Source organism: Oncorhynchus nerka, linkage group LG13, assembly GCF_034236695.1.
Source record: "Oncorhynchus nerka isolate Pitt River linkage group LG13, Oner_Uvic_2.0, whole genome shotgun sequence".
NCBI classification, from domain to species: domain Eukaryota; kingdom Metazoa; phylum Chordata; class Actinopteri; order Salmoniformes; family Salmonidae; genus Oncorhynchus; species Oncorhynchus nerka.
The window spans coordinates 35925985-35952541 of NC_088408.1; the positions used below are offsets into that span (position 1 = coordinate 35925985).

The window sequence follows — 26557 nt, forward strand, 5'->3', positions numbered from 1 at the left end:
GATGAGACAGCCTTCAGGGAGGAGGTTAGAGCCCTGGCAGAGTGGTGCTAGGAAAACAGCCTCTTGAAAAAGACAAGGAGAGCCGCACACTCAGATGCAATAATTGAATTACCTAATAACAAACGTTTCAACAGAGAAGCTGTTTTCATCAGGGTATAATGACCAACACTGCAGGTCACTAGTTTATATAGTGTCAAAGGATACACACAGGTGTCTGTAATCATGGCCAGGGGTGGCTTGATATCATTTGTTAATTTACAGATATAAATAGAACATTTAAAAACATGAAAGGATAGCATACAATCATAGATACAATTTGGCTACATAGGCTTCAGATCAAAGTCTACGTTGAGACCAAAGGGAGGGAGCAAGGGTCTTTAAATTAAAGATACAGGTAGCCTCTCGTTTTAACAATATATTGTCAAGGTCACCCCCTCTCCTAGGGAAGGTGACGTGTTTGATGCCGATATAACGTAGGGACGAAATCGAGTGGTTCACTTCCAGCACGTGATAACACATTTGATTGGGATCTGTTTCCCTGTTTGGGGGTGTTTGAAGAATCTACATTTATAAGTGCCATTACACTTGTAGTTTCCATCCGTTAAAGACTCAAACAGACGTTGTGCAGGGGTAAACAAAAAACTGCCTCTCCCTCAACGTCATCAAAATCAAGAAGCTGATCGTGGAATACAGGAAACAGGGGAGGGGATCACGCCCCTATTGTCATCGACAGGAGTGCTGCATCAGATGACCTGGCCTCCACAATCACCCGACCTCAACCCAATTGAGATGGTTTGGGATGAGTTGGACCGCAGAGTGAAGGAAAAGCATCCAACAAGTGCTCAGCATATGTGGGAACTCCTTCAAGACTGTTGGAAAAGCATTCCAGTTGAAGCTGGTTGAGAGAATGCCAAGAGTGTGCAAAGATATCATCAAGGAAAAGGGTGGCTACTTTGAAGAATCTAAACTCTAAAATATATTTTGATTTGTTTAACACTTTTTTGATTACTACATGATTCAATTTGTGTTTTTTCATAGTTTTGATGTCTTCACTATTATCCTACAATGTAGAAAATAGTAAAAATAAAGAAAAACCTTGGAATAAGTAGGTGTGTCCAAACCATTGAATGGTACTGTATATAAAAAAAAAATGTTGGACGTAACATATCATATGAAATGGATAACGTAGTACACAAATGGATGACATAGTACACAAATGGATGACATAGTACACAAATGGATGACATAGTACACAAAAAGCGGGGGGGGGAGGCACGTTTTTGCATGTGAGCACCACTTTCAAATTATACAAAACTTCCTGAGCATCACTTTCACCCAGGTTGGTTACGAACCGGTTGGGAGGCCAAAACAGGCAGTTTGTTCTTCCATCCACAAGTAAAAGACAAGTACAACCTAGAATTGTTTGTATGATGAAACAAAACGTACGTCAAATGAGCAAATGGGACTAGTAAAGGCTGCTGAAAGTTTAACTGTTCATCTTAATAGCTACCCGGGACACTAGTTTAACTTTACTGTAATTAACGTCAGTACTAGCTATCAAATTCACTGGAGAATACCTGTCTGGTAACACTTTACTTGACACCCGGTGTCATAACATTTTATGACTTGGACATAACCATGTCATAATATGTCATAACAGCTGACATTGTGTTATAACATGTCATAATTTGGTCATAACACTGTCATGACACATATATTTAGAACTGTTGTGACATCTATTGTATTATTTTAAGGCTGGTTATGACACCTACATAAGCGTGTCAAAACCTACCACACAAGGCAAAACATTCCGTTACACCATAGTCTACATGTCAACAGTATGTTTATGTTATATAAATAAAAATATAAAAATATCAGATTCTAAAATTGACCATATTAAATGATCATTGTAATTGCGCATAAATTGACGTCAGACATGCCCCTACCCCAACGCTCTGTTGATGATGACAGGGACGAATGTAGGAGCAGATTTCAGGAGAAGGACAAGTCACTCACTTTTGATTGATGAATGGCATAAGGGCATGTACGTGATAGGCCTATCTGGCTAATATGATTATGATGGTCATAATGCTTCTTGACAGTATCATAAGGTGCATTTTCTTAGTCCAAGTAAAGTGACACAGGATGGTCATAATGCTTCATGACAGTGTCATAAAGTGTATTTTCTTCAAGTTATTTAAAATATGTAAACAGAATGAATTGCTACCACAACAACAAAGGACTTAAGAAACAAACTTTCAAAAGAAAGGAAACTTCTTGGCAGGGAAAAAACACATTTGAAGAAATGTGGGTTTTGACACTCTTATGTAGGTGTCATAACCAGCCATAAAGTAATGCAATAGATGTCACAACAGGTGTAAATATATCGGTCATGGCAGTGTTATGACCATGTTATGACAAGTTATGTCAGTTTATGTTTCAAACAGCCTTTTCCGAAATGTAATGTTTTCTTCCCCTTCAAAATAGTCCCATGATTGTTGAGATTTTCGAATTCAACCAATCAAATGTCCCTGTTTCAACTTTTTTTTTCAGAGTCTAGTGATCTAGTGAATGTCACTGGCATCAGCTGGTGGAGGATGGAGGGAAAATACGAAATAAGACCATTTGGACAAAGCAAAAGATTTTAGATTTCAGCAGGTAGCCTAGTGGTTAGAGCATTGGACCAGTAACCGAAAGGTTGCTAGTTTGAATCCCCGAGCTGACACTTGTCATTCTGCCCCTGAACAAGGCAGTTAACCCACTGTTCCTAGGCCATCATTGTAAATAAGAGTTTGTTCTTAACTGACTTGCCTAGTTATATAAAAATAAAGTATAAAGACATCATTGTTCCCTTAAGAAAATGAGGGAGATCTACACAGGCTGATGGGTAAGTAATGGCCAGGTATCTAAATTCTGTCAACAATTTTACTAGGCCTATATGGTATGTCATCAATCTGAGAACAAAGTTCATTAAAACAAATTCATTAAATTAAGTGCCTAGGATGTTCCACATCCCAGCCCCTATTGACCTAAATGTCCCCTCCATGCTGTAAGCCATGTATTTTTGACCCAGGACTTAACACTAACGTGAAATGTGCATGCATGTCTTTTATGGGTTTTGGCTTGTAAGTAGCCATATCATTTCCAAGTCTCACTCAACTAAAATTAAATAAATGGATGTAATACTCTTTTTTACAAAGAACTTCCTCAAAGTAAAGAAAACCATTTTAATGTTTGTCTCCAACATCCAACTGAGAAGGTGTGTTTTATTTTTGCTCTTTAATACATAGGTCTTAAAAATAACTATTTATTTGGTGAGATCATTCAATTTGTGTGGTGGAATTTGGAAATGCAGCATTAACTAATATACAGAGGCATTCCCGCTCGGTAACACTGAATCAAAGATGTAAACCACTCGTTTGGCAGTCTGAAGGAAGTCTAATACCTGCATGGCAAACTCCAAACGTATGTATTCATTAAGTAAAAAATAAATCTGCTGGGATCAGCACTAATATATTTTTCTTTGGTTCTTTTCTGTTAAGGCTTCAAGATTAATCGAATAATGAGAACAACAACTATAAAACGCGGGCCCAAGTTCTACATCCAATGGAAAATGTCAATTCATTCCAAAGTTTTTGTTCCAACTCTGCAGCTGCAAAAAGAGGGAGAGTGAGTATGCAGCTTCACAACCACTACCTGAACACCCTGAGCCTGGTCCAACGAATGGGCATGATTAAGTAATGCTTTGGTAAAACTTTAACCTTAACACTTCTTTTGTCCTCCACAAGGTTACAGATGAAGATTTTCTTTCCAAAACGCTACTTCCACAAATTGTTCACGTGTTTACTGTTCTCAGACTTTTTCTTAATAGATTTTAGATGTTTATGATTTTTTTTAAACAAAATGCTATACATCCATTGTTTAGTTGGAATGGAATGTTCGTATTCCTGTATATTTAACTTTGATATGTGGTTGTCTCACCTAGCCATCTTCTCAAGTTGAATGCACTTACTGTAAATCGCTCTCGATAAGAGGATTTGATGAATGACTAAAATGTCAAATGTACATTTCAAATTAATTTATGGATTTGTATTTTTTATAAAATAAATGTCGATGTCACAAATGTAGCATTTGTAAATGTCTTTATTAAATATGTAGTTATTTGTTACATTTGACTGTGTAAAACCTAGCAGTACTACTTATTTCTCTGAGAATGAGGTGAATATATAGAATTTTGCAAAAAAACATGATTATTTGTCTTTCTGAAATGAAACCATCAAGTTATAGATTTTAAACAAATACATTTCTGTCATTGAACAACCCCATGCCATGATTATACTGTATCTTGAAAAAAACTCACCAATCTCTTTCAAAATGTCTTTAAACAATAAAAGCTAATTTACCAACCTTTCTGAAAATTGATATATAGCATTTTGGAATGAAACTCTTCATATTAACACAGGCCTAAATAAAAGTTGCTGTAAAAAATATTAATGTAGGCCAAGTCATATACATTAGCCAACTATTCTTGGAACACTGTAAGCAGCCCTACATGGATCAGTTCACAGCCAATTCTATATTTTCCTATGGCATTAACACCTTACAAGTCAGATAGGAAGGGTCAGATAAGAAGGGTGTCACTTCTGATTGGCCAGTATGTCAAAGACTTTCATGACATTCACCAAACACAAAGTCAAACCAAATTAATCTTCTGAATTAGCCCTTTAACAATGCTGCCACCAAGTGAGACATACTGTAAGTCCCCTTCAGATTTAGCAATACATACTTTATTTGCTGTTGCTAACCCTACTCTCCAGCATTTGGAAGTTTTTCAACTGTGGCATGACTATTGTCAAATATAATAATAAGCAACTTACATTACAGCACCACCATACTGTTTATATATATTAATGTTCAAGGCTCAAGCAGTATTTTACTTCTATCCAGAACAATTGTAAATATGGCACTGAGCTTACTTCCCTGTACTATACAATGAAAGGCAGAATGTCACCTGTCTTACTTTAAATGTGCTGTGATTTTTGCCTTTCCGATAATCTCGCTGTCTCAGAATCAAAGAATGTCCTAATTAGTGCCATTTAAAAGGACTTCATGACGTCTTTTGATGTAATATTACTGTCTGTCCCAATTAGCTGTGCACTTGTCAACCTAATTTTGTTATGATGTCTCAGTAGAAGAGGCATGCACTGTTGGCAACATAGATCTTTCTGCGAAACGTGCCCCTCTCTGTGTAGTATGTTAGCCTACTTAGTGTATGTTGTTAAGCCACAGAAATTAAGTGTATGTATGTGTGTTTGATAAATACAGTATAATATCATTAAATCTTGTGCAGCGTTTGGTGATTCTTAAACATTTGCATGAATCCCTCTGAAGAATGCAAAAAATACCAATCGAATGAAAAGTTACCTAGATCACAATAGTGTACTTTTAATGTCAAATGAGAAATGCCCTCTATTGGGAATAAATTACATCCTTACTTATCTGTTTCACAAAGCAGGGAGTTATGGCCAACCAACCCCCACACATGGTTTCTGCTGTTCTCTAGCTGCACTCTAGCAGGTAGGTAGTCAACAGTAGTCCTCTCAACCTGTGGAGGGAAACGGTTTTACTTAACCCCTAAACTATCCTTTGTGGCTTTTTCCACTGAGATGGCTATTAAAGCTAAACGTTTTTTTCTTTCCATTCTTTTCATGATATTTGTCCTGAACATTGCAAATATTAAAGATATTCCAGAAATGTAATGAATGATTCAGATCAATTGAAAATGTAATCTTCATTTCACTTCAGTACTTTGATAATTGTTAAACTTGTATCTGTGTTAGACCCTTATGCAGTAAATAGGTAAATGAAACCAAACTGTAAGATGAAAACTAACACATAGGAGCAGAAATGTGAGAAATATCTGAAGTAGAAAACTATCCTAAAAATGTTACATGCTACCTGTAGTGACTAAATTTGAGGGGTGACAATGTTATCCTAAGGACTACGGTGCCATTATTCACATTAGGCTGGAATTTACATAATCTAAGGCTGACACCTAGTGGCAATAAATAGAATGACTCATCAATCGAACGTAAACAAACCTAGGTACGTACGTTACCTAGTTATGAGCATCCTCCCATGCCAGCTGACTCGAGAGCTATCAATATATATGTGAAAACATTTCCAGTTACCTGAAAGCATTTCACAGAAAAATAAATAGCTAACACATTTCAGCAATAATTTGCAGATTGCTAATTGAGCCATGCTTCTACGTTACACGTGATAAAAGTTACGTCAAATCAAGATTCAACCAATCAGCTTCTGCTCTTCAAACAGGAAGTTGTGTGCATGTTTACGACGTTATTTTCTTCTCAGCGACTTGCTTTTTTCATCCCAAAAAGGCATCTTTCCACCTTCAGTTTGCAAAATGAAACAAAATTCAAATGTTCCAGCTTTCCTCACCAAGCTTTGGACTCTTGTGGAGGATTCTGATACGAATGAATTTATTTGTTGGAGTCAGGTAAATGAAATTGCCCCGCTAAGCGTACCAGAGCTAGCTAGCGAGTAAGCGCTAGCGCTGCAGGGTGTGAAACGAACGATTTAGCCAGCTAGCGATTTATCATCTGTTGCCTCATAGACCGAGTTATAGTATTTCTTCCTAGTCTTAAATGCAGGTGTCACTGGTAGGCTTCAAGAAGCATCATTTTGTTTAGCTACTGATGTCAAAGACGAATTTGCTATTGTTGTCCGTGCTTGCTAAAGCTTACATAGTAGCCTCCGCCACAACCCTCCCCCAGAAGCTGACGTTATAGCTAGCGAGTGCTATTTGAAATATCTGTTTGAATGTTGGCTAGTGCCCTAATAAGAGCACATCAATAAGCATTCCGTCAGGCAAGAAAGTCCATGCACTGTTTAGTTCCTGAAATGTAACACAAATACATTCCCTTTAGTGGAAGTAGTTGTTGACATTGCAGTCTCATAACTATAATAATGCTTTGTTTTCTAGGAGGGGAACAGTTTCCTCGTCATGAACGAACAGCGATTTGCCAAGGAGATCCTTCCCAAGTTCTTCAAACACAACAACATGACTAGCTTTGTCAGACAGCTAAATATGTGTAAGTCAGCTATTCTATAAACAGCTGCTCAGCTGTTCTAGTGGAATGCCCCCTGTACAGCTGTCTAATGGGTGGTCTCTCTGCAGATGGATTTCGCAAAGTGATGCACATTGACACAGGCATAGTGAAGCAAGAGCGTGATGGACCAGTTGAATTCCAGCATCCTTACTTTAAACATGGACAGGATGACTTGCTGGAAAACATCAAAAGAAAGGTGAGACCATCATGGGGAAACAAACATATAATGGTAAACACATAAATTACCTATATCAATAAGTGGTCAAACTGAATAAGGTAGAAATTGTGTAATGGGCATTTTTTTTCTTCAGGTTTCTAATGCAAGACCAGAGGATACTAAGATCAAACAGGAAGACCTGTCCAATATTTTGGCCAGTGTTCAGAATGTTCATGGAAAACAAGAAAGCATTGATTCCCGACTCAACACATTGAAAAGGTATGCAAACGACTATGCCCTGGCAATTAAATGGGGGTATAAAAGTAGTAGTGATGTGTTGGTTTGGAGATGGTACTATGCTGATGCTTGAGTTTCTGTTTACAGAGATAATGAAGGTCTATGGAGGGAAATATCAGACCTGAGACAGAAGCACTCCCAACAGCAGCAAATCATTAAGAAGGTACAGTAAAATGTTCTTCACCCCAAATTACTTCACATATTCAGTGGAAGTTGAATTGGAAACAATTGTCTTACAATAAAACAGCTTAACCATTGAATGCATAATTGGCCTTAAGGCTATAAAAGTTTAATCTAACTTTGCTTGTTGTGGTCTTTGTTCATTGCAGTTGATACAATTCATTGTCACATTCGTACAGAAGAACCGGATTATGGGTTTAAAACGCAAACGGTAAGCCTTCGTAGTATAACAATTCCACCGAATGACATCATCGATTACAAAACATTATTAATACATTTTACTTCTCAATCTCCATTTTTCAGACCTATTCTACTGAACAACAATGGAAAGAAGCCTAAATACATCCATGAAATCTACGATGAACCTCCTCTGGAGCACAACAAAGTATGTGTAGAGGTCTGAAGGGATTTACCTCCTTATGTAAGGTATACACGGGGATGTCCATCCATTGACATCACACTAATGATACTAGCAAATACACTATATATTTTTTTCTTGACAAGATTAAGGCCGGATCATTGCCCAGGAAAATTGCTTCAATTGTGAGTCAATGAAACTTGACATTGTCAGGGGGGAATTTTCCAATATGAGTTTATAATGTTATTTCAATGAAAAGCATTCTAAAAATGTATATTGTGAGCCCTCTCCCAGCCCTCTGTCAGTGGTTTGAAGAACGCTGATCTTACTGATGATGTTGTCATCTGTGACGTAACTGACGACGATGCAGAGATCACAGAGGGCCCCTCAATAATGGATCAATCGTAAGTCAACATCTACATTTTTGTTTCAAGTATATTTCCGTCTGTGCCATCTATCCTCATGCCTGTTCTCCTCTCCTTCATTCTTAGGGGGGATGTAGAAATTGTTGAGGTCTTCGACAGCAATACTGTGTCACCGACAGATGGCGCTGACAATCCAGGCCAGACCAACTCTTTGGTATTTGAACCTGAAGAGACCACCATAAGCACATATGATAGCCTTCCAACCAGCAGCGTCTTGCAACTCAACAAACCATCAGGCCTGAGCCTGGAGGATCCCATGAAGATGATGGACTCAATCCTCAATGAGAGTGGAGCTATTTCTCAGAATATCAACCTCCTCGGCAAGTAAGTGGACTTGACTTGCTTTATCTTCGTGGTCTGTAGTTCCTGAAGAACTTTAAAAGGCTCTCACAATATGTCCCATATTACTGGGTAGCATTTTTGCAATACTAAGGATATATAGGCCTATGGAATATGTTTCAGCTTACAGTTAATAAGAAGCATCCATATGTTTTAACAGGGTTGAGCTGATGGACTACTTGGACAGCATTGACTGCAGTTTGGAAGACTTTCAGGCTATGTTGTACGGGAAGCAGTTCAGCATTGATCCAGATATTTTAGAGGTATGCTTTTCATTTTTAAATGTAATTGGGAAGTTGATAGGCCACATAGGTTTATGTTAATGACATTTCATACAAAATGATATTTTTACTCAGTTTTATGATTCCTCTTCAGTTGTTCAGTTCAAATTGCCCTGTGAACTTGCAAGATTTCAGCATCTGCACAGCTTAAGTGAGTCCTGTCAAACAGGCAATACACAAGTCTATAGTGAGGCTACATTTTACATTACATTTAAGTCATTTAGCAGACGCTCTTATCCAGAGCGACTTACAAATTGGTGCTTTCACCTTATGACATCCACTACCTGCTTCCCCTCTCTTTACACAACATCAAGCCTTCCTGTCTGAATTATTTTGTTAGGGAATTCATTTCACTCAATTATGTCATCTTTAGGAGAGTGGTGGTTCCAAAGGAAATGCAGGGCTGCTATCCAAAGGAGGCAAGTCTGGCATCTCTGCAGACAAGCAGCTGGTCCAGTACACGTCCTGCCCTCTGCTGGCCTTCCTGGATGGCTGCACCGCTTTGGCCCCAGAGCCAGACAGCAGCATAGCCACAGAGCTGGGAGACAGCCTGCTGCAGCCCAGCACTGAGGTACCCACAGACCTCCTGGAGCCAGATGAGGAGCCTCCACGGAGCTCCCTGATCCGCCTAGAGCCCCTGACTGAGGCAGAGGCCACGCTTTTCTACCTGTGTGAACTCAACCCAGAAGGGAGCGCCACTGACTCGACACAGCTGGATATTTAACCAAGGAGCAGAAAAAAACTCAATGATTTACTGTATTTATTTCCTTGTATCTTTTGGTACATTTAGGTCAGAAGTAAGACATTCCATAATGTAGCTGTTGATATGGTTTCTCCACTAGCAGTTGAAGGTAAACCCTGATTAAAGAAAAGGCTGCAATTTTGTTTCACTGTTATTGATTCCTGTATTGATAGGTCAATGATCACATCAATCTTTAAATGAAAAAATACAAGTGCCTGCGCATTTCCTTGTCCTAGAACTACAGTGCTCAGCATTTCAAATACTGCGGTCTGGTGTGTATCATAAAGTGTCGTGTTATAAGACTGATTTTGCGAGATTCACTGTTAAGCTTCACAATGACATTCAAATCAATTGTATTTTCATTCTGAATGCGGTATGAAGTGGCAAAATTCAAGAAAAAGCATAGTTTGCCTTGGGTTACAATGCACTTTAATACATATCGAAAGGCAAAAACTATTCAGGAGAAATGGGAGTTGACATGTATCTTGTCTGCTAAAAACACTTAATACCTTAAATTATGCTAAAGCATCTACAAAATAACTTATCCACTGTTTGAACATCAGTATTTTACCTTTAAAAGATAACTAGTGCAAATCATAAGTAACACAAGGTACATAAAACTGAGGGTCTTATTACAAGATGTGCAAGTTGCCCAAAAGGTAAAGCTGCAGGTTAGCAATTGGGGCGGATATTCTGAAAAGGAAACCACAGCAACATTAAGATTTACATGATGGTAGATTAGCCTATAATATCATGCAAATGGTTAATCATGCTTACTGATGGAAATGAACCTAGGATAACAATGTTAGCTAATATCTGGAACCCTGCACTTCCTCTACATATGCCTAACTTAAAGTGAAGGAAAGTGTAGCATAAACAAAGCAGTCTTACCCATTTTGTAACAAATTAACAGTTCTTTCCGAATGTCCTATCCAGAACCGATTAACAGTTGAGGAAAAGTCCTCCCTTCTTTAACTGAACACATGTCCACTGACCATCTCCCCAAGCAACCTTTACAACCCCAACTCTGCAAAAGTAATCCTCATTCTTTAAATTGTGCAATAGGATAAAACACAGTGGATAATACTTGCATGCATGCCGTTTGTTAAAAACAAAAAGGGTGGGTGGGTTATCCACGGGGAATACACACACAGAGCTTGTTCACCTTATACAATTTTGAGCAAATGATTGCGCCCCCCTCTAATTCTTTAACTCATCAGTCGAAGTCTCGATTGACCAGGACCAGTGGGGCAGCCAGGGTCCACACATACAGGGCAATGCAGATCCAGCTGGAGGAGATCTTCACCCACACAGAGGGCCACTTGCTGGTCATTGTCTCATAGCTGGAGTCGGGGCTGGGGAAATCAAAAAGAGACCTTTTAAAATGAGTGACCTGTGTATATGTTCACCATATTCAATACTTAAGCAGACTCATTGCCTAATTCTCATGTATAAAACCAGATCAACCAGGGAGAGAGAGATACACACCTGTACCAGTTGGTGAGGGTCATCATGATGTAGAGGGAGGCCAGGAAGAGCATGAAGTGGAAGAAGGAGTAGCTGTAGGTGACTCCGTCCTTCTCGTTGTCCAAGGCCCGGTTCTCGCCATCTTCCACGTCAAAGTTCTCAGGGTGGGGGCCATCCTCGATCAGTGCAGACTCGTCACTGGTCAGAGTCAGTTTGTTCACTTGGGTGTTGGAGGAGTTTCGGATGCTAGAGGAATGAATGGATAACTTGTTATTGTTAGGGTCAATGGCAACTACACAAAGCTGGTAAAAAAATTTACATTTATTTTACCTTTATTTAACTAGGCAAGTCAGTTAAGAACCAATTCTTATTTTCAATGACGGCCTAGAAACAGTGTGTTAACTGCCTTGTTCAGGGGCAGAACAACATTTTTACCTTGTCAGCTCGGGGATTCGATCTTGCAACCTTTCGGTTACTAGTCCCAACGCTCTAACCACTAGGCTACCTGGTGATAAAATAACATTAGCAGTTCCTTCTTATAGGAAACTGCAGACAGTTAGAGTTTGACCTGTTTTCTACCTTGAGTATAGAACACACATCAGGAACAGGACCAGCCCCACAATGCCCTGGGCATCCCACCACTGAACAACAGGATGGTCCTTGCCAGCTGGGGTGGTGTTGTTGAGGCCAATGATACCCAGCAAGCTTGGGTTGCATTTCCTGTCTGTGGATGGCAAAGACCAATACATTCACTCAAGTTGTCTTGATGAAGAGCTAGCCACTGATTGGTGTATTGAAAAGGGAGACATTGGCTCATTAAAATCCTCACCTGGCTCATTGGTCATGGCAGACCAGGTGAGATACATAGTGTACAAAGTCACAATGGAAGACTGCAGCAACCCGGACCTTGGCTGGGACTCCTGTTGAGAAAAGGGGTGAGAACACAATGACATGTTTATTATATAACATGATGAAGGTTTTAGGGATACAACATGGAGTGTAGGTGACATGCTGGTCCAATGCACTTCCTTACCTGAATCTGTGGCAGGATGGACATGACTGAGGCTCCCACACACAGCAGCATGTTGACAGTGATGAAGGCCTTGTTTTCAGTGCAGCCGTCAGTGTGGGTGTAGTAGACGTAGAACATGACCAGAGACACAAGGGACAGGATGTAGTTGATGGTTGTAGCAGACAGCAGAGCTGCAAGGGAGGAATGACACTTGATGGTTATTTCTGGACAATGGGGACAGAGGTTAGAGGAGAGTAGACGCTGAAGACTGCTTTAACTCAACCAGTCACCATTTCCACAAGGTATTCTCAAAGAGAAGCTCACGTCCCATACCTGCATACCAGCAGCGAGAGTTGCCCTCCTCCATTTTCTCCACCCAGGACTCATTCCAGGAGTGGGCAAAGTCAATCAGCAGGACCAGCTGGATCAGGATGAAGCAAAAAGCTCCAGCCATTCCTATGTAGAACCAAACTATGGGAGAGAAGGGCAATGTGTGAACTACTTTCAAAGAGCTGCAGGATATGCTAATATTTCCATGAGACAGAAAAATATATTTGAATGAAAAGGAGCGTTACCAGTTGTGAAGGCACCCTCTGGAATGAAGAATGCACCGATGGTAATGGCAGTCGCAGCAGCAAACTTGAAGAACCAAAACCTAAAAGATAGCATAAGTATTTTAACTGTGTGACCTTTTGTTTTAACTTCCTTATAAACAGATACCCTTATTTATGAATTATATCACAACTTGCAGGCTTGTTTTCGAGTTGCTGTGCGTTTTGTTGCCAACCTATTTTGCCTATTTTGCTACCTGACAACTTTACGGTTTTCACTTTTTAATTACCGTTCATATATTTATTTATTTTTTCCTCAACTTTTTCACCCCGGACGCTTTATCTGGACACGATTCGTCAGGACCTCCAACAGCCGAAGCTAAGTAGTAACATTAACATGATGCCTTCTAATTGCAGCCGCTGTGCTCGCCTTTCGGCGAGGATAGCTGTACTGCAAGCCCAGCTTCAGACGCAATCGTTAGGCAAGGGTAATTTTAGTGTAGGAAAGGATGAAACAGCGTCTGTGCCACCAGTAAGTACAGATAGTAGTATAAATCCCCTGGCACAGTCCCCGCAGCCGGACAATTTTCTCACGGTTTCTGGAAGGAAATGCTGTAGGAACGCTCAACCGGTGTCGCTCATTCAGCCGACAGAAACTTTCAACCGGTTTTCCCCATTAAGCAGCGGGTCGGTGTCAGAGGCCGAGTCTTCTCTGGTCTCTACTCCTCCCGTTACGGGGTCTGAGACGCCGAAGCTTCCCACCATTAGCTCTGACAAATTGAAAACTCTAGTCATTGGCGACTCCATTACCCGCAGTATTAGACTTAAAGCGAATCATCCAGCGATCATACACTGTTTACCCGGGGCAGGGCTACCGACGTTAAGGCTAATCTGAAGATGGTGCTGGCTAAAGCTAAAACTGGCGAGTGTAGAGAGTATAGAGATATTGTTATCCACGTCGGCACCAACGATGTTAGGATGAAACAGTCAGAGATCACCAAGCGCAACATAGCTTCTGCGTGCATATCAGCTAGAAAGATGTGTCGGCATCGAGTAATTGTCTCTGGCCCCCTCCCAGTTAGGGGAGTGATGAGCTCTACAGCAGAGTCTCACAACTCAATCGCTGGTTGAAAACTGTTTTCTGCCCCTCCCAAAGATAGAATTTGTAGATAATTGGCCCTCTTTCTGGGACTCACCCACAAACAGGACCAAGCCTGACCTGCTGAGGAGTGACGGACTCCATCCTAGCTGGAGGGTGCTCTCATCTTATCTACCAACATAGACAGGGCTCTAACTCCTCTAGCTCCACAATGAAATAGGGTGCAGGCCAGGCAGCAGGCTATTAGCCAGCCTGCCAGCATAGTGGAGTCTGCCACTAGCACAGTCAGTGTAGTCAGCTCAGCTATCACCATTGAGACCGTGTCTGTGCCTCGACCTAGGTTGGGCAAAACTAAACATGGCGGTGTTCGCCTTAGCAATCTCACTAGGATAAAGACCACCTCCATTCCTGTCATTACTGAAAGAGATCATGATACCTCACTTCTCAAAATAGGGCTACTTAATGTTAGATCCCTTACTTCAAAGGCAATTATAGTCAATGAACTAATCACTGATCATAATCTTGATGTGATTGGCCTGACTGAAACATGGCTTAAGCCTGATGAATTTACTGTGTTAAATGAGGCCTCACCTCCTGGCTACACTAGTGAGCATATCCCCGTGCATCCCGCAAAGGCGGAGGTGTTGCTAACATTTACGATAGCAAATTTCAATTTACAAAAAAAAAAATGACGTTTTCGTCTTTTGAGCTTCTAGTCATGAAATCTATGCAGCCTACTCAATCACTTTTTATAGCTACTGTTTACAGGCCTCCTGGGCCATATACAGCGTTTCTCACTGAGTTCCCTGAATTCCTATCGGACCTTGTAGTCATTGCAGATAATATTCTAATCTTTGGTGACTTTAATATTCACATGGAAAAGTCCACAGACCCACTCCAAAAGGCTTTCGGAGCCATCATCGACTCAGTGGGTTTTGTCCAACATGTCTCTGGACCCACTCACTGTCACAGTCATACGCTGGACCTAGTTTTGTCCCATGGAATAAATGTTGTGGATCTTAATGTTTTCCTCATAATCCTGGACTATCGGACCACCATTTTATTACATTTGCAATTGCAACAAATAATCTGCTCAGACCCCAACCAAGGAACATCAAAAGTCGTGCTATAAATTCACAGACAACACAAAGATTCCTTGATGCCCTTCAGACTCCCTCTGCCTACCCAAGGACGCCAGAGGACAAAAATCCGTTAACCACCTAACTGAGTATCTCAATTTAACCTTGCGCAATACCCTAGATGCAGTTGCACCCCTAAAAACTAAAAAAATGTCTCATAAGAAACTAGCTCCCTGGTACACAGAAAATACCCGAGCTCTGAAGCAAGCTTCCAGAAAATTGGAACGGAAATGGCGCCACACCAAACTGGAAGTCTTCCGACTAGCTTGGAAGGACAGTACCGTGCAGTACCGAAGAGCCCTTACTGCTGCTCGATCATCCTATTTTTCTAACTTAATTGAGGAAAATAAGAACAATCCGAAATTCCTTTTTGATACTGTCGCAAAGCTAACTAAAAAGCAGCATTCCCCAAGAGAGGATGACTTTCACTTTAGCAGTGATAAATTCATGAACTTCTTTGAGGAAAAGATTATGATTATTAGAAAGCAAATTACGGACTCCTCTTTAAACCTGCGTATTCCTCCAAACCTCAGTTGTCCTGAGTCTGCACAACTCTGCCAGGACCTAGGATCAAGAGAGACGCTCAAGTCTTTTAGTACTATATCTCTTGACACAATGATGAAAATAATCATGGCCTCTAAACCTTCAAGCTGCATACTGGACCCTATTCCAACTAAACTACTGAAAGAGCTGCTTCCTGTGCTTGGCCCTCCTATGTTGAACATAATAAACGGCTCTCTATCCACTGGATGTGTACCAAACTCACTAAAAGTGGCAGTAATAAAGCCTCTCTTGAAAAAGCCAAACCTTGACCCAGAAAATATAAAAAACTATCGGCCTATATCGAATCTTCCATTCCTCTCAAAAATTTTAGAGAAGGCTGTTGCGCAGCAACTCACTGCCTTCCTGAAGACAAACAATGTATACGAAATGCTTCAGTCTGGTTTTAGACCCCATCATAGCACTGAGACGGCACTTGTGAAGGTGGTAAATGACATTTTAATGGCAACGGACCGAGGCTCTGCATCTGTCCTCGTGCTCCTAGACCTTAGTGCTGCTTTTGATACCATCGATCACCACATTCTTTTGGAGAGATTGGAAACCCAAATTGGTCTACACGGACATGTTCTGGCCTGGTTTAGATCTTATCTGTCGGAAAGATATCAGTTTGTCTCTGTGAATGGTTTGTCCTCTGACAAATCAACTGTAAATTTCGGTGTTCCTCAAGGTTCTGTTTTAGGACCACTATTGTTTTCACTATATATTTTACCTCTTGGGGATGTTATTCGAAAACATAATGTAAACTTTCACTGCTATGCGGATGACACACAGCTGTACATTTCAATGAAACATGGTGAAGCCCCAAAATTGCCCTCGCTAGAAGCATGTGTTTCAGACATAAGGAAGTGGATGGCTGCAAACTTTCTACTATTAAACTCGGACAAAACAGAGATGCTTGTTCTAGGTCCCAGAAACAAAGAGATCTTCTGTTGAATCTGACAATTAATCTTAATGGTTGTACAGTCGTCTCAAATAAAACTGTGAAGGACCTCGGCGTTACTCTGGACCCTGATCTCTCTTTTGAAGAACATATCAAGACCATTTCGAGGACAGCTTTTTTCCATCTACGTAACATTGCAAAAATCAGAAACTTTCTGTCCAAAAATGATGCAGAAAAATTAATCCATGCTTTTGTCACTTCTAGGTTAGACTACTGCAATGCTCTATTTTCCGGCTACCCGGATAAAGCACTAAATAAACTTCAGTTAGTGCTGAATACGGCTGCTAGAATCCTGACTAGAACCAAAAAACTTGATCATATTACTCCAGTGCTAGCCTCTCTACACTGGCTTCCTGTCAAAGCAAGGGCTGATTTCAAGGTTTTACTGCTAACCTACAAAGCATTACATGGGCTTGCTCCTACCTATCTCTCTGATTTGGTCCTGCCGTACATACCTACACGTACGCTACGGTCACAAGACGCAGGCCTCCTAATTGTCCCTAGAATTTCTAAGCAAACAGCTGGAGGCAGGGCTTTCTCCTATAGAGCTCCATTTTTATGGAACGGTCTGCCTACCCATGTCAGAGACGCAAACTCGGTCTCAACCTTTAAGTCTTTACTGAAGACTCATCTCTTCAGTGGGTCATATGATTGAGTGTAGTCTGGCCCAGGAGTGGGAAGGTGAACGGAAAGGCTCTGGAGCAACGAACCGCCCTTGCTGTCTCTGCCTGGCCGATTCCCCTCTTTCCACTGGGATTCTCTGCCTCTACCCTGTTACGGGGCTGAGTCACTGGCTTACTGGGGCTCTCTCATGCCGTCCCTGGGGGGTGCGTCACCTGGGTGGGTTGATTCACTGTTGTGGTCGGCCTGTCTGGGTTGGCGCCTCCCCCTTGGGTTGTGCCGTGGCGGAGATCTTTGTGGGCTATACTCGGCCTTGTCTCAGGATGGTAAGTTGGTGGTTGAAGATATCCCTCTAGTGGTGTGGGGGCTGTGCTTTGGCAAAGTGGGTGGGGTTATATCCTTCCTGTTTGGCCCTGTCCGGGGGTGTCCTCGGGTTGGGGCCACAGTGTCTCCTGACCCCTCCTGTCTCAGCCTCCAGTATTTATGCTGCATTAGTTTATGTGTCGGGGGGCTAGGGTCAGTTTGTTATATCTGGAGTACTTCTCCTGTCCTATTCGGTGTCCTGTGTGAATCTAAGTGTGCGTTCTCTAATTCTCTCCTTCTCTCTTTCTTTCTCTCTCTCGGAGGACCTGAGCCCTAGGACCATGCCCCAGGACTACCTGACATGATGACTCCTTGCTGTCCCCAGTCCACCTGGCCATGCTGCTGCTCCAGTTTCAACTGGCCTGGGCCCTAGGACCATGTCCCAGGACTACCTGACATGATGACTCCTTGCTGTCCCCAGTCCACCTGGCCATGCTGCTGCTCCAGTTTCAACTGTTCTGCCTTACTATTATTCAACCATGCTGGTCATTTATGAACATTTGAACATCTTGGCCACGTTCTGTTATAATCTCCACCCGGCACAGCCAGAAGAGGACTGGCCACCCCACATATGCTCTCTCTAATTCTCTCTTTCTTTCTCTCTCTCTCGGAGGACCTGAGCCCTAGGACCGTGCCCCAGGACTACCTGACATGATGACTCCTTGCTGTCCCCAGTCCACCTGACTGTGCTGCTGCTCCAGTTTCAACTGTTCTGCCTTATTATTATTCGACCATGCTGGTCATTTATGAACATTTGAACATCTTGGTCATGTTCTGTTATAATCTCTACCCGGCACAGCCAGAAGAGGACTGGCCACCCCACATAGCCTGGTTCCTCTCTAGGTTTCTTCCTAGGTTTTGGCCTTTCTAGGGAGTTTTTCCTAGCCACCGTGCTTTTACACCTGCATTGTTTGCTGTTTGGGGTTTTAGGCTGGGTTTCTGTACAGCACTTTGAGATATCAGCTGATGTACGAAGGGCTATATAAATAAATTTGATTTGATTTGATTTGATTTGATATTCATGCCTTGCAGTGTACAAGCTTACTGATATCATCATTACCTATTCTAATTATAAATAATAATAAATAAGACTCGCTGTGTCATTTTTACCCGTTGTGTACTGCAGCTCTAGGATCCTGGCTACTCTTGACCTTGACCATAAGGAGGGAGAAGAGCAGGAAGAACATGGACATGCCGAAGCAGACACGGTACACAGCCTTGTAGCCGACCAAGACATCACAGTTGACATGACCCTCCACACCTGGGATTGATGTACCCATTCCCCCATCACAGAATCCTGGAATCTGCAAGAGCCAAGATGCACAGGTAATTAGTCAGGCAAATAGAAAAATGTATAGAATTAGAGGTCACTGAGCGCACAAAACATTATGAACACATGCCCTTTCCATGACACACTGACCAGGTGAATCCAGGTTAAAGCTATGATCCCTTATTGAGGTCACTTGTTAAATCCACTTCAAATCAGTGTACATGAAGTGGAGGAGACAGATTAAAGAAGGAGTTTTAAGCCTCGAGACAAGATTTACGTGCCTTTGAACGGGGTATGGTAGTAGGTGCCAGGAGCATCGGTTCGAGTGTACATGTTGTACATCAAACACATAACATAGTTTGGTACCTTCTTGAGTTGCTCTTCCATCCCTGGCATTAGCATGATGCATGCGATGCCCACACCCAGAAGGAGGAAGAAGGCATAGATAAGTCGGGTGACAGTGGAGTTATTCCCACTGGGGCAGCATCTGCACAGCAGGCAGGGAGCAGTGCCACACAGGCAGGGGATCTACAGTGAAGACAACATTATTAATCAATTAGCTAATAATAAGCATTGAACTGATGGTGACACAATCATGCATCTGCCTAGCTACCACTGAATGGTTGAACAAATAGAATAATGGTACCAAGTTAACAGGTTATTCATTCATTGATCAAAGTTAATCAATCCACCTAGGGTTAACATAACACCAACACAGTTGTTTTTGACAAGTTGCTAACTATTATGGAAACCAAATCCCTGCCAAGAATAGAGATCTGGCCATGGCTGGTGTCAAACCTAATCAAGTGGATACCAATGTGGAAGAGAACGTCCAAACAGCTAACGTTACACTTTCAGCTTAAACGGTTTCAGGAATAGTATTAGTATAACCAAATAGGAAAAAAACAGACCTATGCCTGTTATTGTCTCTACATGAACTTAGTGTATTTTCAGGACGCACATTTCGCAAGTCACTACTAGGCTAACGTTACGTGGAGACGTCATAGCTGTAGCTGTTATCTGACATTTGACTCTGCTTTGACTGCGACGGTGTTGCAATATTTCCAAGTACCGGTAGCTAAACGTTAGCTTAGCTATCAATGACAAAGTGGCTATTTCACGTAAGGCTACATTGCTGTGTAGTATCGAAAATGTAAAACGTATACCGTAGAGAGAGAGAGCGATCGTTAATTTGAATAAAACATGGTCGGGTTCGAACTGTCAAACCCCACATAGTTATGACGGTTGTTTTCCAAATAAAATAATACTTTTCAATCATTTGTGTTCAAGTGTTGGAAATATTATCACAGGCCAATTTATTTCATTAAAAAGGCAATGCGCAAATCCCGACAACTGAACAGGGAGGAACCACCCTGGCTTGCCTTCGTTGTTGCGCATTTGCTACAGAAGGTTAGCAACTGAGCTAGCGAAGCTATCTCGGAAGAAATGGTTGATTCGGCCCTTTTGTTTTTTATAACTGGATATGATGTCGACTTTTATTTTAATTAAGAAAATACTTACCCAACTCGCCATGGAGCACAGTCCAAGAACGGCCCCCATGGTGTTTTGCTGAAATACGACTTCTCCGTGAAAAAATATGGATGCTTCTCGTCTGTTTACGATCTCTTCTTCTTCAATGAGGTTTAACCGCGGTTGGCATCCAATAAATGATGCATTACCGCCACCTACTAGACTGGAGTATAACTCCCTTACACTTAGCTTAAAAACAAATAAATATACAGTACCGGTCAAAAATTTGGACACACCTACTCATTCAAGGGTTTTTCTTATTTGACTATTTTCTGCATTGTAGAATAATAGTGAAGACATAAAAACGATGAAATAAAACATATGGTATTTTTATTTTACCTTTATTTAACTAGGCAAGTCAGTTAAGAACAAATTCTTATTTTCAATGACAGCCTAGGAATAGTGGGTTAATTGCCTTGTTCAGGAGCAGAACGACAGATTTTTCCTTGTCAGCTCAGGGATTCAATCTTGCAACCTTTCGGTTACTAGTCCAACACTCTAACCACGAGGCTATCTGCCGCCACATGGTATCATGTAGTAAACCCATGGTATCATTCAGTAAACAAAAAAGTGTTAATAAAATAAAAATATATTTAATTTTAGATGATTCAAAGTAGCCACCCTTTGCCTTGATGACAGCTTTGCACACACTTGGCATTCTCTCATCCAGCTTCACCTGGAATCATTTTCCAACATGCTTGAAGGAGTTCCCACATATGCTGAGCACTTGTTGGCTACTTTTCCTTTACTCAGTGGTCCAACTCATCCCAAACCATCTCAATTGGGTTGAGGTCGGGTGATTGTGGAGGCCAGGTCATCTGATGCAGCACTCCATCACTCTCCTTCTTGGTCAAAAACCCTTACAGAGCCTGGAGGTGTGTTGAGTCATTGTCCTGTTGAAAAGTCAATCACCACCTTCCGGAGACACCTGAAACCCCACCTCTTTAAGGAATACCTAGGATAGGATAAAGTAATCCTTCTCACCCCCCTTAAAAGATTTAGATGCACTATTGTAAAGTGGCTGCTCCACTGGATGTCATACGTTGAATGCACCAATTTGTAAGTCGCTCTGGATAAGAGCGTCTGCTAAATGACTTAAATGTAAATGTAAATGTAAATGTAAAAGCAAATGATAGTCCCGCTAAGCGCAAACTAGATGGGATTGCGTTTAGCTGCAGAATGCTGTGGTAGCCATGCTGGTTAAATGTGCCTTGAATTCCAAATAAATCACAGACAATGTCACCAGCAAAGCACCCCCACACCATCACACCTCCTCCTCCATGCTTCATGGTGGGAACCACACATGCGGAGACCATCCGTTCACCTACTCTGCGTCATACAAAAGACATGGAGGTTGGAACCAAAAATCTTACATTTGGACTCATGAGACCAAAGGACAGATATCTACTGGTCTAATGTCCATTGCTCGTGTTTCTGGTCTCAAGCAAGTCTCTTCTTATTGGTGTCCTTTAGTAGTGGTTTCTTTGCAGCAATTTGACCATGATGGCCTGATTCACACAGTTTCATCTGAACAGTTGATGTTGAGATGTGTCTGTTACTTGAACTCTGTGAAGCATTTATTTGGGCTGCAATTTTTGAGGTGGGTAACTCTAATGAACTTATCCTCTCTAGCAGAGGTTTCTCTGGGTCTTCCTTTCCTGTGGCGGTCCTCATGAGAGCCAGTTACATCACAGTCCTTGATGGTTTTTGCAACTGCACTTGAAGAAACTTTGAAAGTTCTTGACATTCCGTATTGACTGCCCTTCATGTCTTAAAGTAATGATGGACTGTCATTTCAGCTGTTCTTGCCATAATATGGTCTTTGGTCTTTTATCAAATAGCCCTACCTTCTATTTTAACATGGAACACCTGTTAATTGAAATGAAGCTGGTTGAGTGAATGCCAAGAGTGTGCAAAGCTGTTATCAAGGCAAAGGATGGCTACTTTGAAGAATCTCAAATATAAAATATATTTTGATTTGTTTAACACTTTTTTGGTTACTACATAATTCCATATGTGTTATTTCATAGTTTTTATGTCTTCGCTATTATTATACAATGTAGAAAATAGTACAAATAAAGAAAAACCCTAGAATGAGTAGGTGTGTCCCAACTTTTGACTGGTGCTGTATATAAATAAAAAATCAACAAATACCCTACCATCTAATCCTACGCTCACTAAAAACTCCACTATTTGCATCTATCTAGTCCTATCTCAGGCCAACAGCCTGAAAGGACGGGACACCACCACTCAACACACCTTGTAACTCTTCTGACGTCAGGTCTCGTACATCCAAATACCTCTCTGCAGCTGCCACCATAACCTCATTTTTCTGCAACTTATGTTCCATCCCTGCAGTACAATTGATAACCATTGTTATAAACGCTAAAAATCCAATCTTACTGAAGCATATATTACTTGTTGGCTTATCCCTCTGTACTGGTACAGATCTACTACTCACACCACTCCTCTCAGAATCCCTCCCCCTTGACTCATCTTCCTCTTCTTTCTTTACTGCCTCAGCATATGACAACTTCTGCACTACTCTAAACGTTGAAACCTCAACCTGCCTCTTTCCTCCAGGCATTTCTGATCCGCAGCCCCATGGGCATCCCTACAATTAACACATACCACTACTTTCCCCAATGCTACACATTCCTTTGTCTCATGCCCTTCACACGTCTCACACCTAGGAACCTCCCTCCTACACACTGCTGCCACATGCCCATAAGCTTGACACCTGTAACCGCGTAATGTGTTTGACACACAGGATAACTTATATATTCTACCATCACTTTGTCAGGCCAAGACTCAACATCAAAACTCAAAAGAACTGACAACGCCACCCTGTCTGCATCGCACCAAACGACAAGCATCACAAGCACCTGGAATCTTCCCCTTCAGTTGGTCAACTTCATGTTTACCGCTACCCCAGTAATCACTCCTTTCAATGGCGCCCTTATCTTGAGAGCAAAAAAATTAATAAAAAATTCACGTCTCTTGTCCCCATTCGTTTAAATGCGGATGGCCTGCTTCCTCTGACCAGCAGAAACACAAACAATTATCAACAACCTTCACCGATTCCACAGCACCCAGCTCCTTTTTCACCCACCCTGAAACCACAAATGGATCAGCCAAAAAGCAAGGGTACACTTTTTCCAAAAATGTCACTCCTACCTTCAAGTCTCATCTTTATCCTGACCCTTGGTGCAAGCCTCTGGCTCCGAGAACTTCACCACACCTACCCCCTCTGATGCTTCGCCCTCCCTCAATCCATTTTTCCTCATGTCTTCGATCCAATGTACAGCTCACTCTGCTTACACGTTCTACCATTCTGCTTTAACAAACCATTTCCCTTTCGCCACCATTTTAAACCAATTCAAGCTCACCCTTTTCCTCCCTCTCTCTCTCTTTGACCTCCTCTGCCTCTCTTTTTCCCTCTATTCCTCCTCCGCATTCCAGGTATACATCTCCTTAGTAGAATACTGCACTTCTCCTGACATACTGTACATCTTGTGTTTGCCATTTTTCTTACCCGCTCATCATCTGTTTACGAACTCACTGACTTTCCCGTTTCTTTAACATGGGAAACACCCCCATCTATGACTCATTTCCGGTGTGTGTGTTCAGAGATGTGATCATGCACAAGTGTGAATAAATGCAGCATACTCAGAAAATTGGCACATTTGTTGCTTTGATTCTGTTTGTTTGTTCTAAAAACAATGCCCTCATTGTTGTTGAATGAACATTGTAATACAATGAAGGAAGGCAACAGTATCCAGGGGTGGAAATATTCAAATTCATTGGCACCTATTCCGTTCAATTTCACTCCAGACAAAGGAAGTATCTGAAATTCAGCTCCCTCTTTGCTGGATGGCTCAACCTGTTCCTTGTCAGTTGATAGTTCTATACTGAGCAAAAATATGAATGTAACATGTAAAGTGTTGGTCCCATGTTTCATGAGCTGAAATAAAAGATCCCAGCAATGTTCCATACCCATAAAAAAGCTTATTTCTCAAAAATCTCACAAATTTGTTTACAACCCTGTTAGTGAAAATTTCTCCTTTACCAAGATAATCTATCCACCTCACAGGTGTTACATATCAAGAAGGTGATTAAACTGAATTATCATTACACAGGTGCACCTTGTGCTGGGAAAATAAAAGGCCACTCTCAAATGTTTTATAACACAACACAACGCCACAGATGGCTGCAGGAATCAGAGCTGCTGCTAGATAATTGATTGTTGATTTCTCTACCATAAGCCGTCTCCAACGTTGCTTTAGAGAATTTGGCAACTACAGACCACGTGTAACCATGCCAGCCCAGGACCTCCACATCTGGCTTCATCACCTGCAGGGACATCTGAGACCAGCCACCCAGACAGCTGATGAAACAGGAGTATTTCTGTCTGTAATAAAGCCCTTTAGTGGGGGAAAACTTAATCTAATTGGCTCGGCCTAGCTCCCCAGTGGGTGGGCCTATGCCCTCCCAGGCTCACCCATGGCTGTGCCCCTGCCCAGTCATGTGAACTCCATAAATTAGGGCCTAATGAATTTATTTCAATTGACTGATTTCCTTATATGAACTGTAACTCAGTGAAATTGTTGAAATCGTTGCATGTTGCATTTATATTTGTATTCAGTAAATTTCCTATTCAAGTGAAGTCATTCACTTCTTGAACAGTAGATGCCAAATTTCCTGCTCAACCATGTGTCTCACCTTATACTTGTAGCTACTACAACCCACCCAACCAATAAAAACCCATAGTAGCAATGATTTAGCATGAACCCAACAGATTAGAAGGGGTTATACAGCAAGACACATTCTACAAGACAGACATTAGAGCTTTTCTCTACCCAAAATGCCCAGCTGTTGGAGACAGCAGACAGCTCTGGCGAGGAGTGAGCTCAGACACCTTGTCACAACAAGGTCATCTCTAGGAAACCTCTATTAATAGACCCTGGGCTGTTTTCAAAGGGACAAGCAGAGTTAATTCTGGAATCATGTTAATGGAAATAAATATATTTATCAATCAAGGGGGTCAAATGGACTCATTTAAATCTCTCTCGTGGATTCCATCACCATCACTTTATTTTGAGAAGAAAAATGCATCCCAATTGCATTCCCCCCGAGCACAAAACGCTGCTCTGAATCATTCACTAATGGCCTCAGCAGTGGGAGACATTAAGATAGGGAAAAAAGATAATGTGTGGAAAATAAGTATGTAAATGAGTCATTCATGGCTTTTTGCAGTGAGCAACAGTACAAAGGGCTACTGTTCAAATTCACAGTCAGATAGCTTTGGTAGCTTTGTCACCTTCAACATATCAGATTAGGCTAATTTGGATAATCACATATTCTGGCTATGGAGTATTAGGAAGTCATTCATGAGTACCTTGGGTTTCACATGTAAATTAGTAAGTATGTAAGTAGTCTTACACGAGCCTTGGCTTGTGGGTTTCATGGGTTTCATGGGTTCCATGGGTTTCACATGGGCATCAGTTTATAAGCCAGGTACCTTGCCCTAATTTTGGCTGTGGAAGGGGAGCACAGTCTGATCATGTTGCCATTTTAATTGCTTTAGTTAGAATTAGAAGATATATTTCCTCCCTTATCTAATTATATATTCTTAACCTGTTTAGTTTGCATGAAAGCCTGACATAGGCCTACTCTATACAATAAGAAGAGTGACAGATGGTTTTAAATCACATTTAATCTAAGTCAAAGCAGTGGCTTTGCAACAGCTACTGCTTGTTCAGACAGTACATAAAACAAATTGCATTGATAGGAAGCAGCCTAATTCACCAAAGGGACTTCATACATTCTCATGATAGTTGTTTGAATGCAATGATAAGTGAAATCACATTTGCAGATATGCAGTATGCATACTTATATTAGAGTTAGTTTGTTTTACCTCTCCAAGCTACTTACTACCGCATATGCCTGATGATTTAATAGAACAGGAAGGTCTGGGGGAAATGAATGCAATTCACAAGAAGTACAACAAATCTCAACATCACAAGAGACCCCGACGATTTGAAACTCTTGAAATGGAACTGCGTCTGATACATGCAGTTCATTACACACAA

At 41.3% G+C, this 26557-nt stretch overlaps 2 protein-coding genes across 3 annotated transcripts; one reads left to right on the forward strand and one right to left on the reverse strand.

Annotated features, from left to right (window-relative positions):
* The first annotated feature begins 6322 nt into the window (after positions 1–6322).
* On the forward strand, positions 6323–10858 carry hsf2 (heat shock transcription factor 2). 2 transcript variants are annotated; one of them, XM_065026363.1, is made up of 12 exons: positions 6323–6520; positions 7007–7115; positions 7202–7329; positions 7445–7569; positions 7675–7750; positions 7917–7978; positions 8071–8152; positions 8420–8529; positions 8617–8874; positions 9050–9152; positions 9265–9321; positions 9544–9615. In XM_065026363.1, exons 1-11 carry the CDS (start codon positions 6428–6430, stop codon positions 9319–9321), a joined length of 1203 nt encoding a protein of 400 aa, XP_064882435.1. In that variant the 5' UTR covers positions 6323–6427; the 3' UTR covers positions 9544–9615. The 2 variants fall into 2 exon arrangements, with proteins under 2 accessions (XP_064882435.1, XP_029532684.2); XM_029676824.2 differs by lacking the exon at positions 9265–9321 and having other exon boundaries at positions 6324–6520; positions 9544–10858.
* On the reverse strand, positions 10325–20574 carry serinc1 (serine incorporator 1). Its single transcript, XM_029676827.2, has 10 exons — positions 20457–20574; positions 19302–19463; positions 18776–18969; positions 12967–13046; positions 12725–12862; positions 12413–12582; positions 12209–12299; positions 11959–12103; positions 11401–11625; positions 10325–11267 (listed from the first exon to the last, which is right to left on the reverse strand). Exons 1-10 carry the CDS (start codon positions 20493–20495, stop codon positions 11129–11131), a joined length of 1383 nt encoding a protein of 460 aa, XP_029532687.1. The 5' UTR covers positions 20496–20574; the 3' UTR covers positions 10325–11128.
* Positions 20575–26557: the final 5983 nt, after the last annotated feature.

What these genes read in the sequence shown, in the direction of transcription:
- hsf2 (XM_029676824.2), top strand. Translation starts at nt 6,428, where the DNA reads ATGAAACAAAATTCAAATGTTCCAGCTTTCCTCACCAAGCTTTGGACT. An exon ending in AATTTATTTGTTGGAGTCAG is followed by an intron (nt 6,521 to 7,006) that starts GTAAATGAAATT and finishes TTTGTTTTCTAG; the next exon opens with GAGGGGAACAGTTTCCTCGT. An exon ending in CCCTCAATAATGGATCAATC is followed by an intron (nt 8,530 to 8,616) that starts GTAAGTCAACAT and finishes CTTCATTCTTAG; the next exon opens with GGGGGATGTAGAAATTGTTG.
- serinc1 (XM_029676827.2), bottom strand. Translation starts at nt 20,495, where the DNA reads ATGGGGGCCGTTCTTGGACTGTGCTCCATGGCGAGTTGG. An exon ending in AGAGGGTGCCTTCACAACTG is followed by an intron (nt 12,863 to 12,966) that starts GTAACGCTCCTT and finishes TCTCTCCCATAG; the next exon opens with TTTGGTTCTACATAGGAATG. An exon ending in CCATCCTGCCACAGATTCAG is followed by an intron (nt 12,300 to 12,412) that starts GTAAGGAAGTGC and finishes TTTTCTCAACAG; the next exon opens with GAGTCCCAGCCAAGGTCCGG.